Source organism: Lactuca virosa, chromosome 6 (assembly GCF_052849685.1).
Source record: "Lactuca virosa cultivar CGN04683 chromosome 6, Lactuca_virosa_CGN04683_v6, whole genome shotgun sequence".
NCBI lineage: Eukaryota > Viridiplantae > Streptophyta > Magnoliopsida > Asterales > Asteraceae > Lactuca > Lactuca virosa.
Genome location: NC_136431.1, coordinates 71436264 through 71452251, shown reverse-complemented (window position 1 = coordinate 71452251; position 15988 = coordinate 71436264). Strand labels below are relative to the sequence as shown.

The window sequence follows — 15988 nt, the reverse complement described above, 5'->3', positions numbered from 1 at the left end:
ACCTCGGGTAACTCGGTAAAGCTCGAACTCTGTAAAGTCGGGTCTAGCCTCCGCCTAATCATATGAAATAAACACTCTGAATCAATACATCTCTCAAGGCTAGACTATTCCTCCTCTTAGTACTCTCAGAAGGGTAAAAGACCATTTTACCCCTCTCATGGCTCAAAGACCCTAACGTTGACCAAACCCTAAAAGTCAATAAAAGTCAACGGTCCAACTTTTGACCCGACTCGCCGAGTGCACAAATGTGACTCGGCGAGTTCAGTCGTGAACTCGAGTCCTCTATTCCCCCTCTGACTCACTGAGTCATTCCCCCAACTCGGCAAGTCACTCACTGAGTGATTCACGGGAAACCCTAACCCTACTCGCCGAGTCTGCCCTTGGACTCGGCGAGTTCATGTCATGCACCAACTCAAATGACCTCCTGAGGTCAGATCTGTTCCTCTAATCCATAGATCTGGCCTTCCCAACCATTATAATCACGTAAAGTCTCGATCTTGATGCACAAGCAACATTTATATGACCATATATGATGATTTAGCCCCAAATACCTTAATCCAAGGCCATGACCTCTATTGTTCTTCATAAAGCTTGATGAATAAGGCTCTCTGGACCTCTATGGATCCAGATCCAAAGCCTTATCACCAGAAGGGGCTATTTGGACATCAAATCTAACCAACAAAAGGTCTAAGAAACCCTAAATCCGTATGATCATCATAAGAACAGAAGGAGAGTCGAATTACTACCTCAAATGTGAAGATCTTAGCTCCAAATCCACAGAATAGCAACCTCCTATGCTTCCTCTTGGCTAGTACCTCCTTCTTCTTGCTAAACAACACTTCCAAGGTCAAGAATGGCTTCCTTTCTCTCTCAAAACGCTCAAGCACTCTAGGGTTTCTCTCTATGGTCTGGTAGCCGCCATTGAAGGCCATAAGGGCCTTTAAATAGGTCTCAAACCCAAGAAATTAGGGTTTCATTAAACAGCGTGGACTCGCCGAGTCCACGTATGGACTCGCTGAGTCCGGTCATTAACCCGGATGGAGATTCGCGACTCTACTCGGCGAGTCTGAGCGCCTACTCGCCGAGTCTCTCTCCAAAACTCAATAAAATACATAATTTAAGATACCTGGAAATCCGGATGTTACAGCTTTTGAGAATTATGATCTATGGATTTAATGAAACGAAGTAACTTGATGATGTTTACTCTAAAATGTTTTTATGAATCGTTATGTTAAAAATGAAATTTGTGGTCATTATCTTTGGGATGTTACAGAAAAATAGTGAAATGTGATCATTTCCTGCATTTGGTGAGGGAAAGCTGACGTAACACTAAAAAGTGAAAGATCTTTCCCATACGTGTCCTACGATCTAAGATAGTGAAATACTTAAATACAATTATTATTATTATTATTATTATAAAAACATAAATAAATATATTTAAAAATACTTTTCGAATATGTTATTATTAAATATATAAATACTTTTTAAATATGTTATTTTTAAATGTATACATATTTTGTAAAATGTATAAATATTTTTTTAAATACATTATTATTAAAATATGTTTTGACATATATTTTAAATGTATACATACGTTTCTAAATATATAAATAGGTTTACATTGTTACCCGAATTATGTTGGGTTTTTTATATATTATATGTATTCACGCAAAATAAAAGAGGAAAAAACGTATTTATACACGAAAAAAAATGATTAATTAAACATCGTATTTACAAAAAATTTTAAATGTATTTATACTGTTAAAAAACATAAGATGAATATTTATACTTCTAAAAATTATATATTTTTTGGAACAACTCTAAAAAAACGTATCCATATTTTTAAATATTTACAAATACATCTTTGTACTTCTAAAACATTTTTTTAGGTAAAACCATATAAATAGGTAAAAGAACACGTTTGTAAAGAAATATCATTAAAATAATTATGAATACGATATTTAATTAGACACTTTTTGTATATAAATATTTTTTTCTAAATAAATATGTATAATATGAAAACTTAGAGTAAAAATTAAACATATTTGTATATTTAAAAACGTATTTATACATTTATAATTTTTTTTATATATTAATAATAACATATTTAAAATTTTATGTATTAATTTATGTTTTTAAAATAATAATGATATTTAAGTTTTTCCATATTTTAGACATTACATATTTATGATCATATAATGTAGGGATAATGACTTGAAAGGGTAATAGACTTTCGACTTTGTTCATATTTAGTCACTAAACTTTTTTTCAATATCTATTTGCCATTAAACTATTGAAACTGTTCACATTTTACCCTTATGACCGGTAACAGTCGGTCATAAGGGTAAAATGTGAACATTTTCAATAGTTTAGTGGCAAATAGATAATGAAAAAAAGTTTAGTGACTAAATGTGAACAAAGTTGAAAGTTCGTTTCCCTCTCAAATTATCCTAATATTATACTCCGACAAAGGTATAAAAAAAACGAAACCAATATTATATGTATAAGTTTTATGTTATAAAACTATGCAATATTATATCTATAAAAATTATCCTAATATTATATGTATGAATTTTGTGTTATAAAATTATGCAACATATAAATTGACATACATTAAACCAATTAAACCATATACGTTGTTTATAAAAGAATACATACATACATTGATACATTATATATGTTGTTATACTCCATGTATTGACATACATCATATTAGTATATTTACTATTAAAAAGGATATCAAAATTTTCATATTAGACACAACATACATTTAGAAGTATTTTTAATATTATTATTCTTTTTAATTTTTCTTATGTAACTTGTGTTAACAAATACATACATATAGTTGAAAACATACATACAGTCAAATATATAGATACATAAATGGTCCATATTACATTACAGTTTCAAAAGTAGCCCTTTATGTAAAAAGTTATTATAAGAATTCTCCCTCGTTAGTTAGAATTTTTTTTCTTTCATTTTTAACGATTGTATTGTAATAATAAAATGGTATAGTATTAATTTGTCTGTGAGTTTAAAGCATCTTATTTTCATTAAAGAAGAAAAAACGATAAAGAACAATATGATATTTTTACTTTAAACATATATAAAATAGCTTTTCTTGACCAATTTTGTACAGGAAACACACAAAGTCAAATATAAACTGAAACTGCCCAACGAACTAACCAACATCTGAGAGAGGAAAAGAAGTTGATTTTTTAATGAAACTAAGCAACAACATCAATTTTAAATCTATTATCAATAACTATTGGATTTACATTAATGATGTCGTCTTCATAAAGATTTCAAGCTAACTTGCATCAGCTGAAACATGAAGTTGAGCATCGATATTCAGATAGAATCAAAACACCCTATTGGTAGCCAATAATGTTAGATTAGGTGTCTAAGGTCAAAACTAAATTGATACAACTTTATGAACTAAAAACAAAATACTTTTTGGGTAGCCCTTAATAACTATAAATAGTTAGGAACAACTTAAGGAGCGTGATGAAATAATTCGGTTTTTTATACCTTTTTCAGGGTATACTATTAGAATAATTTGAGAGGGAAACGAACTTTCAACTTTGTTCACATTTAGTCACTAAACTTTTTTTCATTATCTATTTGTCACTGAACTATTGAAACTGTTCACATTTTACGCTTATGACCGGTTGTTATCGGTCATAAGGGTAAAATGTGAACAGTTTTAATAGTTTAGTGGCAAATAGATAATGAAAAAAAGTTTAGTGACTAAATGTGAACAAAATCGAAAGTTCATTACCCTTTCAAGTCAATATCCCTATAATGTACAAAGAAATGGATAGCCTAGTGGTAAAGCGTCTACCAAAACAATCGGTTCTTCGTCCATATGAAATCGTTACATGTGGTAACATAGTAGATTAAGGAACAAAAAATGGACTTGCAAAAATGCCTACTTATAACTCATTCCACCGCGTTACTATATTGTGCAAATACTCGAACAACAAAAACAAAAACACAACGAAAGTTATTTTATAGGTTAAAATATGTTAAAATTTATGATTTTCCTATGTTTTTATGTCATTTTACATATTGTTATCAGAGGTTTTTATAAACACGTCTTTATCAACGAAACTGAGTAAACAATAGTTTAATTAATTTTTAAAGATACAATATTTTGTGTAATGTATATGATCGTAAAAAATGATGGCACACATATTATAGTGAAGATCATAAATTTTGTATATTTTAACGAGAATATATGCCAAAAAATTACTTTATGATGAAGTAAAAAAAATGAGATTCTAAGACAAAAAAATTGTTGAATATGTCGTTTGTTTATGTTCGATTCCAATACAAAGTTATATATAAAGGTTGATAAAACTTAAACGGTGTAAACGATATATTTTGATATAACAAACTTTATATATTAAAAGTTATGATATAAAAATAAATTAAGTTGTTTAATATATAAAATGGTAATTATAAATGAAATAATAATAAAAATAAAATAAACAAACGTTATATATATATATATATATATATATATATACACACACACACATATATATTAACCAATTAAGTGTCGTGAGTATATATATATATATATATATATACACACATGCATATTAACCAATTAAGTGTCGTGATTATCAATTAAACATCATAAGTAAAAAACTCTTTTGAGTTGTAATGTTTAATTGGTTAAAAATATTTTTGAGTTGTAGTAGTTATTAAATAAGTTGAAAAGTTTTGTAAGTTTCAAATGAATTAAGTGTCATAAGTACCAATTAAACATCATAAGTTAAAAACTCTTAAGTTGTAGTGTTTAATTGGTTGAAAATACGTTTGAGTTGTAGTAGTTATTAAATAAGTGAAAATTTTTGTAGGTTTCAAATGAATATGGTACTAACAACATGGCTTCTATTGTAATAGATGTATAGATTTACAATCTTTTATTTGTAAGGACATGAAACCCACAAGGTATTTAAACTTTTACCTAACAATTTAATATATTTAAGTTGAGGAAAATGACTTAAAAGGGTACTTATCTTTTAGTTTTGTTCACATATGGATAACATTTCATTTTTTTGTACACCATAAGATAACTAACTTGTTTATTGTGTTCACATCTGACCAATATTACTGATTAACTTAGGTTACTGCTTATATGGCATTTGCGTGGCATATACGTCTTATACGTGGTATGCATGTGGACAAGAAAAAAGGAAAATGCCTTAGAAGAGTAATTATCTTTTAGCTTTGTTAACATATGGGTATCATTTTATTTTTTGTACACCATAAGGTAACTAACTTGTTTATTATGTTCACATCTTACAAATATTACCGGTTATCATAGGTTACTACTTATATGACATATACGTGACATGTACGTAGACAAGAAAAACACATGTGTACATTATATATATTTCATTTCCCAATGTTTAAAGTTTCAATCTAAAAGTGGAGGCTTCATTTTTACTAATTTCAGTTGAGTCAGGCTTTGTCTCGGTCCTTTCATCATCTACCCATTCTTAGAATTTACATTTTAGGGTTCTTCCACTCTTCAATCAAAGGAAAAACAAGGTTATAATGAGGAAGATTAAACCAAAAGCTCAAAAGAATAATTTGGTTTACCATGTGAGTTTTGACAAACTCTAAATTTTTTTTTCAGGGTTATCTTCAGTCGTTGACATGTTCACACAAGATGGTAACTTATAGTCACATGAATGCTTAACTTGGAATTCATCAGGTCGTATGGAAGAGAATAATGAAGACGAAGAATACATTATCGATCTCCACTTTTGGGGCTCAATTAATAACTTAACTATTAGGAAGTAATGCATATAAAACACGAAACCAAAAGCACACAAGACATTGTATTTACGTGGTTCAGTCAAGGTGACCTACGTCCACGGGTAGGAGGGGAGTATTTTTTATTTATGAGTACTCAAACAGAGGTTACAAGCACAATTCAACTGAGATTGCCTATCACTCTATAATTCAAGACACATTCAAATGAGTAGTAGGCATCCCTATTTATAGACTATGGATCTGACCTAAAACCTTAATGGGCTTGGCCCATTAATCAATATGTCCATGAAAGGTGTCAACCAATCACAATCCGTCATGTAGTAGCTTCTGGAACATTGCATGAGCATCAACAACATACATGATGGAGCATCATGATCCGTAGTGGTTCATCATGATGCAAAACTAACTCATCAAAATAATCATGGCTCATCAACCATCATGGTTGCACATCATGCAATAATCCTTGATCATATTTAACTTCTTAGCGTCATTGGACAATCTTGAGCGTCATAGTGAATATCATAGCATAAGTGGTTCATCAAGGGATACCATGGCTCATCAGGAACACATGTGGCACACCTGGAACATGTGTGGCGCATCAAGCCACCTAATGGTGCATCATGATGCACAAGTGGCACATCATGATCATTAGTGGCGCATCCATGCTTCAGAAACACATCAACAACACATCAATACTTCAGAGTACTCCAAGACACACTAGAGTGGCGCACCTTGTACCAAGGTGGCACATCTAGACCATAAGTGGCGCACTTTGTTCACAAGATGGCACATCCAACTCCCAAATAGCACACCTTGACAATGAATGGCGCACTTGCTTCCCAATGTGGCACATCCTCATCATGGATGATGCAACTTCTTCCAAAATGGCATATCGATGCACTGGATGTCACATCTTCATCATGGAGCATCACAAGATGCTCCATTCCTTTCCTAGATGCTCTATTCATTTCTCAGGTGCCCCATTCCTCCTTTTAGATGATTTATTCATTTGTTAGATGATTCATTCCCTTCTAAGATGATATGTTCCTTTGTCACATGCTCCATTGAACTCTAAGTGCTCCATTGAACTCAAATGCTCCGTAAGAATGCTCCAAATATTCAAGTCACATTTAACACTAACTGTATGACACCTTTTTATAATGTACACATGTGTTTTTCTTGTCCACGTATATGCCACATAAGCAGTAACCTAAGATAACCGGTGATATTGGTAAGATGTGAGCACGGTAAACAAGTTAGTTACCTTATGGTGTATAAAAATTAAAATGTTACCTATATGTAACAAAACTAAAAGATAATTATCCTCATAATTCATTTTCTTTTTCTCTTGTCCACGTAGATGTCATGCATATACCACATATATGTCATGTAAGTAGTAACGTAAGATAACCGGTAATATTGATAAACAAGTTATTCATCTACGATGCACAAAAAATAAAATATTGTCCATATATGAACAAAACTAAAAAATAATTACCCACCTAAATTATTTTCCTTTTAAGTTATTACCTAACAACATTTCAAACACATCAAATTTTATTCTACAAATTAGTGAACAAAAAAACAAACAATATTTCACAAACAAAATTGATGTACAGTACAAGTGGTTAATGCAAGCACTCAACATAAACCACATCTTCATCCGTTCCAAGCAGAAGCTGAGCCCCAAAACACCTACACAAGCAGTTTTCAAACAGCATACGGCTACGAATGCTCGAAATTCAACCATGCAATCTCGTCTATTTCCGGTGCCAACATCCATCTATGGCACCGATACCGGAAGCGGCACCATCGTCTCTCTCCGTCGTAGCTCCAATCGCAACCTCATTTTTCTGATCGGCGCTGCCCCTGCACGCCAACGCCGCCGGATCAGCGTTACATGTACCGTCTCCAACAGTCATCAGAATCACTACGCTGTTCTAGGGGTATCCGCTGAGGCTACAACCTCGGATATCAAGAAGGCATATCGTCTCCTCGCTCGAAAGGTATATAACAACAGTATGTGTATGTGTCTGATTTCGATTTGCGTTATATTAGGGCTGAATTGAGAACCATGCCTTGATAAACAGTTTGAATATTCTTTGATATCACTTTAAATTAATCATAGAAGATGAAACTTGTGTTGAATATCTTACAAGCTAGCAGTGTGAGCAGAATCTATTACATCTTCTCTTGTTCAAAGTATGGTTATTCCTAGAAAGATTTAGGAGAACCACCTGATAGTGGATGTTTGCCCCTTTTTTCTACTTAATATGAATTGAACTCTGATCATTCTAGAAAGTAAGTTCAGGAAATAAAAAACAAGAAGAGGAAGGTGGGACTGAAAAGAGTTTGTGGGGGTCGTGCTTTGTTAGTGGACCATTCTATTAGTTATCTAAATGGTAGATAGATTGCTTCATAACTGATGCACTTAGAATGCTTCTCCACTTATGGCCAATCAGATGGAAAAGGAAATTATTGCACATTAAGAGTTCATATTGTTTTAACTACAATGGATTGAAGTGTTCATGTGATGATAACTGTTGGCACAGATATAGATCTTCAAATCAATACCATAATTCTGCAAGGCTGCATAGATAAGAATTGGTATATGGAAATTCCCTAATATAGAACATGCTTATTAAATTACAATTCAATGTTTTAGAAGGAAAAGTAATCAAAACAATTCACTATGTGATTAAAGCCAATTGCCATTGTTGTTTTTGTTGACATTTCTTTACCTATATAACTTATTTGATGGTTTACTTTTTTACTGATGCCAGTATCATCCAGATGTCAACAAGGATTCACAAGCTAGTGAAATGTTTAAAGGCATTCGTCTCGCATACGAGGTTACAATTTATCTACTTTTTCATTATCAATCAATATCTTAAAATTTAAATATAACAAAAAAAAAACCTTTTGGAATGATTTCATTTGACAGGTGTTATCTAACTCCACAACAAGACACCAATACGATAATTCCCTCCATTTTCAACCTAGTACTGGTCCTCCATGGCGTACATACAACATCGATCTAGACGACATAAATTTACACAAATGGTCTCATTTTAAACAAAAAATGAATCACCAAGAATGGTACGACTCGAAATACCGATATTACCCTTTTGATGATGAATCTGAAGACGAAGAGGAAGACGATAATACCCTTACCAACGAAAGACACTCGTTTACTGAAGTCTTGAAATCCACGTTCCTGTCCATATTTTTACTGAAAACCATAGGGGCTAAACTGTCACTCACTTTTAGCAGCTTGATGGCTTTGCTTGACCCTAAGCTTGATGGAGGGTACAAGGTTGGTTATGTAGTTGCGTGGATGTTGGGGGGTAAAAGCGGAATTGTGCTTACTTTATGCCTCTCGTTTGCTAGTTGGGTTTGTGGGAAAACAAGTAGTAATGTTGTTGCTCTTGTGGTTGTTTCCATGTGGGTTGGTTCATATATTGCAAGGTTTGCGCCAATTCCCCATGGTGCCCTTCTTGCTCTTCTTTATATGTCTATTAAACTCCAAGCTCATCTTCACTAAACCTACTTTTTTTTTTTTTTTTTCAATTTAAATACTCTCTGTAAATAGTATTGGATATGAGATTCAAGTCATTATAGCATATAAACCACATCATAGTTTCTACATCTTCTCCCATTAAGTTCTATATGGATAGCAATGTTTGTCTAAATAAAAACTGGTGTGTTTTTCTTTTTTAGATGGAATAAACCGTCTGAATGAGACTAAAATGACTATTTTACCCTTGTATTTAAAGAAAAAACTTTCACAAATCACAATGTTCATTGATTTTAAGGTGAGAGGAGTTGGCCTAAATAGGTAAAGGGGGTGTGTCTTAAGAAATTAAGCCAAATTTCTTTTGCTTATTTCATTATATGGTTATTATGGTTACCAGACTTCATTTATTTTTATGATTAATAATAAATTTTGTATATACAATTAGTTGACAGTGAAATATTTTTTTCAACAAGTAGTTGGTGATTGAATTAGATAGGTAGCATCTTGAGATGCATAATTTTCACATAAATATAATGAATAAGAAGAGGATTTTATACATGACATGGATACACAAGAAATTCAGAAACACCACAAGCAAAGCGGATTGTTTGATTTTCTCATATCAATACATGAAAAATGGGTCGGGTTTTCTTCTGAAATCCCAAGGATTACGAACTCTTGACTTTTGAGTCTTGCTTAATCTGGTTTAGGTTTCTCCATAGATACTTTCCACTCGCCATATCAACAAATCCCCAGAATCCAGCTTGAGCCATCTGAAATCCAATACCATAAACATTTAAATTTGAAATTCGAACATATGATAGAGTTGTAGGAGAACAAACAATGAGTTTCTAGAAGGACCAATGCAAGAAAGGCTTACCTTGATGATGTTAGATTCTTGTTTTTTGATGGATGAGTCATCATCGGAAAACATGTCTTGGGAGGGCTCCGAAGATGTAGGAACTGATTTCCAGGCGATGTAAGCCGCCAAAACGGCGGAGAAAAACACCAAGAGGAACCTCATGGGACACATCTTTTCTCTTCTTCTTGAATCTTGAACAACGTTTGAGTTTTCTTTGATAATGTAGGAGATGAACTGGGATATTGAAAAGTAAGGGAGGCGTGAGTTTTTGTTAATCGTGTTGATATATAAATAATAATGTTGGATAAACGCGTATGACCCACTTGGATGTGGGTGGTTTGGGGCATATTACAAAGTCAAAGGTGGCTATACCTACTATTCCTTGTGATGAGGGTATTTTCGTCATTATCTGTAGTTTGATCTAGTCTTAGAATAGGAACAAAGTCTAAGGGTATTATTGTCATTTTTCTAGTTCATCCGAATATGGGAACAAAGGTCATATTAGAATTTAAAAATCGTTTGTTTAATGACAAATCTCTTTCAAATGTTTACATTTCATAATCTTAATTAAATTATATTTATATAATTAACAAGAAAACATATATATATTTTGATTTTAATATCATATATCTCATTTTTATAGGTCAATTAAATTTAATAGTGGCTCGTGCATCATGCCATTATAATTTTTTAAGTATACACTCGCATTACATTTTTTGATTTTAATATTAAGAATTTGAGAAAACCGGTTACCATAGAACCGCCCATGATCGATGAATAATGATGTTGAAGTAAGAAATACGTGGTATGTCCCATTGATGTCATTGATGTCATTGATGAACTTGAACGCACGATCTTATGATTCTTTAGGTGGTTATAATAAAATAAGTTTTAATATAACACAACAATTAAGGTATAAATATCGTTGTAGTTTTATATAAAATAATAAAAAACACGTTAAAGTGATTTTAGTTCAAAATGTTTTTATTGTAAATATTAAGATCTTATCATTTAAATTCTAAAATGATTTTAATCTTAACAAAATCAATTTAAGGGTATGATTGGTGAATAATCTTTGTAACATTAATATATTAAAAAATAATTAAAAGATCATTGATTATATGATATTTAGCTTTTGTTTTTTTTTAATAAAATTTTATTAAATCTAATGAAACATTTTAAATTGATTGATATCTTTATAAAAAATAATACAATTGATATTTTAATTTTATCTTTTCGTTTTCATTGATGCTCTTAAATAAATATTCAAACTCATTTTGATTTTAAATTAGGAAATATATTAATGTCTCATTTGTCATCTTAGAGTAGATGCTAGATTTATAATTGCGGTTCCACACTGAGCTAAGTTTTGTCTATAAATAGATTTGTTTTTGAACAACTAAAAGATTTATAACAAAAAAAAATTAGCAAGGAACTAGAACATTATAAAATGATCATACGATTTTGAAATCAAGAAACCTAATTCAAATGTAAAATTCCTATTTGGTAAATCACAATAAAGAGGAATCAACAATTGATTAAAGAATCAATTGTTGCCTGCACATACTGTTATTAAACACCGCATTGTTTCTGAATCTCCAAAATACCTAAAAAGTGGTCATAATAATAACATTCATAGTATATTTGTAACATCCCAAAAATCATGACCAAAAATTTTCATTTTTAAATATAATACTTATAAAACCATTTGTCTGAAAACAACCATGGTATCAATTCATCTCAAAACCAGTGTATCAATAGTTAAGTCATGTCATGATAAAACAATGTCAGAGTACAAATCCCAGAAATCTCATATGCGGAAAATCGTGTGTGTGCGATGCGCTGCTACCGTGCCGACTCCTTCCCCTTCGCTGAAGAGGTACCTGAAACAAAACTGAAACTGTAAGCATGAAGCTTAGTGAGTTCCCCCATCATACCACATACCATAAACATATACTGCCTATCCCTCGGTATCTTTCAACCGGTATCTGACTGGCATAATCAGAAGTTGGACTTCCCTTCGGTCTCTTTCAACCGGTATCTGACTGACATAATCGGAAGTTGGACCTCCCTTCGGTATCTTTCAACCGGTAGCCGAGAGCTGACCTCCCCTTCGGTATCTTCCAACCGGTAACGGGAGCTAACCTCCCCTTCGGTATCTTTCAACCGGTAATCAGTGACTATTTCACCCCTACCACGACCACATAAGAACATACCATGAACATACTACTAGACATGCGTGGGTTCTGACGACTCCTTCGATATCTTTCAACCGCTAACCGAGACTAATCCCCCTACTACCACTATCACATATATCATAACATGCTAATTACATAAAACATATCAGGTAGTAGCAAACCTAGATAATTATCATAAAGACAATCATCTATCAACAAACTTCTACAAGTGGGTCGGCATTGTGGTCGTAGACCCACTTCTACTGGAAGGTAACTCACATCAATGTCGTGAAGTGTCTGAACTGTCATTGCTGCCGGGATCAACTCCTCTCAATTCCTACATGTAACAACCTTCCTTAATTTACCATTACATACTCTTAACCCTCACAAGGGTTACTCAAGTCAAAACCAAAGTTAAGGTCAACCCCTTGGTCAAAGTCAACTCTAGGTCAAAGTCAACATCCGGTTGACTCGACTCGCCGAGTTGACCCCACAACTCGCAGAGTCCCCAAATCCTCAAAACACTAGAACCTCGATCTTACTCGCCGAGTATTGCACACACTCGTCGAGCTCTCCTACGTACAAAGTCGGGACCCTTTTCATCTGACTCGCCGAGTTCATCCTTGAACTCGTCGAGTCCTGCTTCATGCAAGAAGACACGTTTAGCCATGGACTCGCTGAGTTCCTTATGAACTCGTCGAGTGTGTCTTCATGCAGTTGGGCTTTGCCTTGAACTCGCCGAATTCTGTTCTTGAACTCGTTGAGTTCCATGATTTCCAGGTCCAGATTCACATCTATCTTGTTGAGTCCTTTTCTAGACTCAACCAGTTCGACCAAAGCAGAAAAGGGTTGGGGAACCATACCCCGACTCGTCGAGTCCCATGAACGACTCGCTGAGTCCCCCAAGGTCCATGTCCATACAGTTGATTTCAGTCGGGTTTAACACATCCAAAACATAGATCTAGCCTCCTAGGGTCCATAATACACGTAAAGTTACAAACTTAACATTCATGCGTGGGGTTTTGGCTCAAAAGGCTCTAAAATGGGGTTTATATGATGCATGGGACTCCCATGGCCATAAAGTTGGCACGTTTATGCCATGGGAACCCCCAATGCGTTCCAGATCTGAAGTAATACCCCTCTATAACCACAAAATCCCGAGAATGGCACTTCTAAGGCTTAGAAAAGGTAGAAATGAACCCTAACTAGAGATGTAAGAGATAGATGGTCAAAGTTTCAGCTTTATACCTCAAATGAGTTGGAAATGTGCCAAAACCTCTGGATCTTCTTGCTTCCTCTTAATCTCTCAAGCTTCCTTCTTCTTCTCTAACTTCAAACACACACAAATGGCACCAAAAAGCTCAATAACACTCAATAAATGATTAGGGTTTCGAGTTAGGGCTTCTCTGGACTGGGAGGGACGATGGAGGCTGGGTTGGGACAAGATAAGGTGCTTAAATAGGGTGCAAACCCTAAATATTAGGTTTTCATCCAGACAGTCCTACTCGCCGAGTCCCGCTCCCGACTCGTCGAGTAGGTCACTTTAAACCCGCATCCAAAGTCTTGTCTACTCGACGAGTTGGGCCTCCGACTCGCCGAGTCCCAGTGTAAAAACATACAATCTTTAAATTTAAAATACGTACCGGGAACCGGGCGTTACAAATCCCCCTCCCCCACTTATTTTAGACTTTGTCCTCGAATTCTGCTGTTACATCTGGAAAAAGATCGGGGTGGTGTTCCCGCATCTCGTCCTCCGGCTCCCAACTCCACTCTGAGCCCTTACGGTGCTGCCATTGCACCTTCACCAGCTCGACCCTCTTATTCCTCAGATCCTTCGACTTCCTGTCGAGGATAGCTACTGGTAGCTCAATGTAGTTCAGGCTGTCATCCACCAGAATATCCTCCAAAGGTACCACTGTAGAGTCGTCTACTAGACACTTCCGCAGCTGGGAGACGTGAAAGGTACTATGAATATGGCTAAGCTCGGCTGACAGATCCAACCTATACGACACCTTGCCCACCCGAGCTGTAACCCTGAAAGGACCAATGTACCTGCGGCCCAACTTGCCCCGCTTTCTGAACTGGATGACACCTTTCCAAGGTGACACCTTCAGGAGGACCATATCCCCGACCTAGAATTCCAGGTCCGAACGACGCTTGTCGGCATAACTTTTCTGCCGACTCTGAGCAGTCTGAAGCCTGCTCCTGACCTGTTGGATCCTCTCCGTAGTCTTGAGTACCACTTCGGTACTTACCATGACTCTCTGCCCAACCTCACCCCAGCAAATCGGGGTCCTTCACTTCCTCCCGTATAACATCTCAAAGGGGGGACGATCGATACTCGCGTGGTAGCTGTTGTTGTAGGAGAACTCAGCCAAGGGAAGGTAGGTATCCCAGCTACCACCGAAGTCTAAAATGCATGCCCACATCATATCCTCTAAAGTCTGGATGGTCCGCTCGCTCTGACCATCCGTCTGCAGGTGAAAAGTTATGCTAAAGTGCAGACGAGTACCTAACTCGTCGTGGAATTTCTTCCAGAATCTGGAAGTGAACCGCACGTCTCTGTCAGAAATCACGGAGACCGGCACTCTGTGTCGAGCTACAACCTCTTGGATATAGATATCGGCCAGCTTCTCGGCCGAGATGCTCTCCTGGATCGATATGAAATGTGCACTCTTGGTCAACCGATCTACGATGACCCATATCGAATCCACTCCCCGTGCGGTCCTGGGAAGCTTGGTGATAAAATCCATGGTAATATCTTCCCATTTCCACATAGGGATGTCCAACGGTTGCGTCTTGCCGTGAGGCCTCTGGTGCTCGACCTTGACCTTCCTGCAGGTTTGGAATCTCTCGACGTACCAGGCTACATCCCGCTTCATGCAGGGCCACCAATAATCAGGACGAAGATCTCTGTACATCTTCGTCGCCCCGGGATGAATAGAAAACCTGGATTTGTGCGCCTCCTCCATCAGCACCTGGCGCACCCCTCCATGATACGGAACCCACACCCTACGGTGTAGTGTCAACAACCCACTGCTATCATAGTCGAAGGAGGAAACCTGCCCCACGATACGCTCGTTCTTCCGATGCTCCTCTTTCATAGCCTCCTGCTGGGCCTGTCGAAGTCTCGGATCTGCTCCAGAAGCGGAGTCACCACTATCATCCGCAAGCAAATGTCTCTGATCGGGGCTGCCTTGCGACTAAGAGCTTCGGCCACAACATTGGCCTTCCCTAGGTAGTAGAGGATCTCACAATCGTAATCCTTCACCACATCTAGCCACCGATGCTGCCTCATGTTCAGATTTGGCTGATCCATGAGGTACCTCAGATTCTTGTGATCCGTGTAAATGGTACAACGGAACCCATAGAGGTAATGTCGCCATATCTTGAGGGCGAAGACAATCGCCCCCAACTCCAAATCGTGTGTCGGGTAGTTTGCCTCGTGAGTCTTTAAATGCCTCGAAGCGTAAGCGATAACATGCCCTCTTTGCATCAATACTACGCCGAACCCTGAGATGGACGCATCGCAATATACCACAAAATCCTCCACGCCCTCTGGCAGGGCTAGGATCGGCGCATCGCATAATCTCTGCCTCAATGTCTCAAACGTTGCCTGCTGCTCAGGCCCCCAGCGAA

At 35.9% G+C, this 15988-nt stretch overlaps 2 protein-coding genes across 2 annotated transcripts; one reads left to right on the top strand and one right to left on the bottom strand.

Annotated features, from left to right (window-relative positions):
- The first annotated feature begins 7412 nt into the window (after positions 1-7412).
- On the top strand, positions 7413-9439 carry LOC145120091 (Chaperone DnaJ-domain superfamily protein). Its single transcript, XM_079055881.1, has 3 exons — positions 7413-7799; positions 8577-8645; positions 8738-9439. The coding sequence occupies exons 1-3, from the start codon at positions 7425-7427 to the stop codon at positions 9335-9337; spliced, it is 1044 nt and encodes a 347-aa protein (XP_078912007.1). The 5' UTR covers positions 7413-7424; the 3' UTR covers positions 9338-9439.
- Positions 9440-9841: 402 nt separating this feature from the next.
- Positions 9842-10448, bottom strand: LOC145120093 (Methyltransferase-related protein). The gene is made up of 2 exons (XM_079055882.1): positions 10191-10448; positions 9842-10083 (listed from the first exon to the last, which is right to left on the bottom strand). The coding sequence occupies exons 1-2, from the start codon at positions 10341-10343 to the stop codon at positions 9979-9981; spliced, it is 258 nt and encodes an 85-aa protein (XP_078912008.1). The 5' UTR covers positions 10344-10448; the 3' UTR covers positions 9842-9978.
- Positions 10449-15988: the final 5540 nt, after the last annotated feature.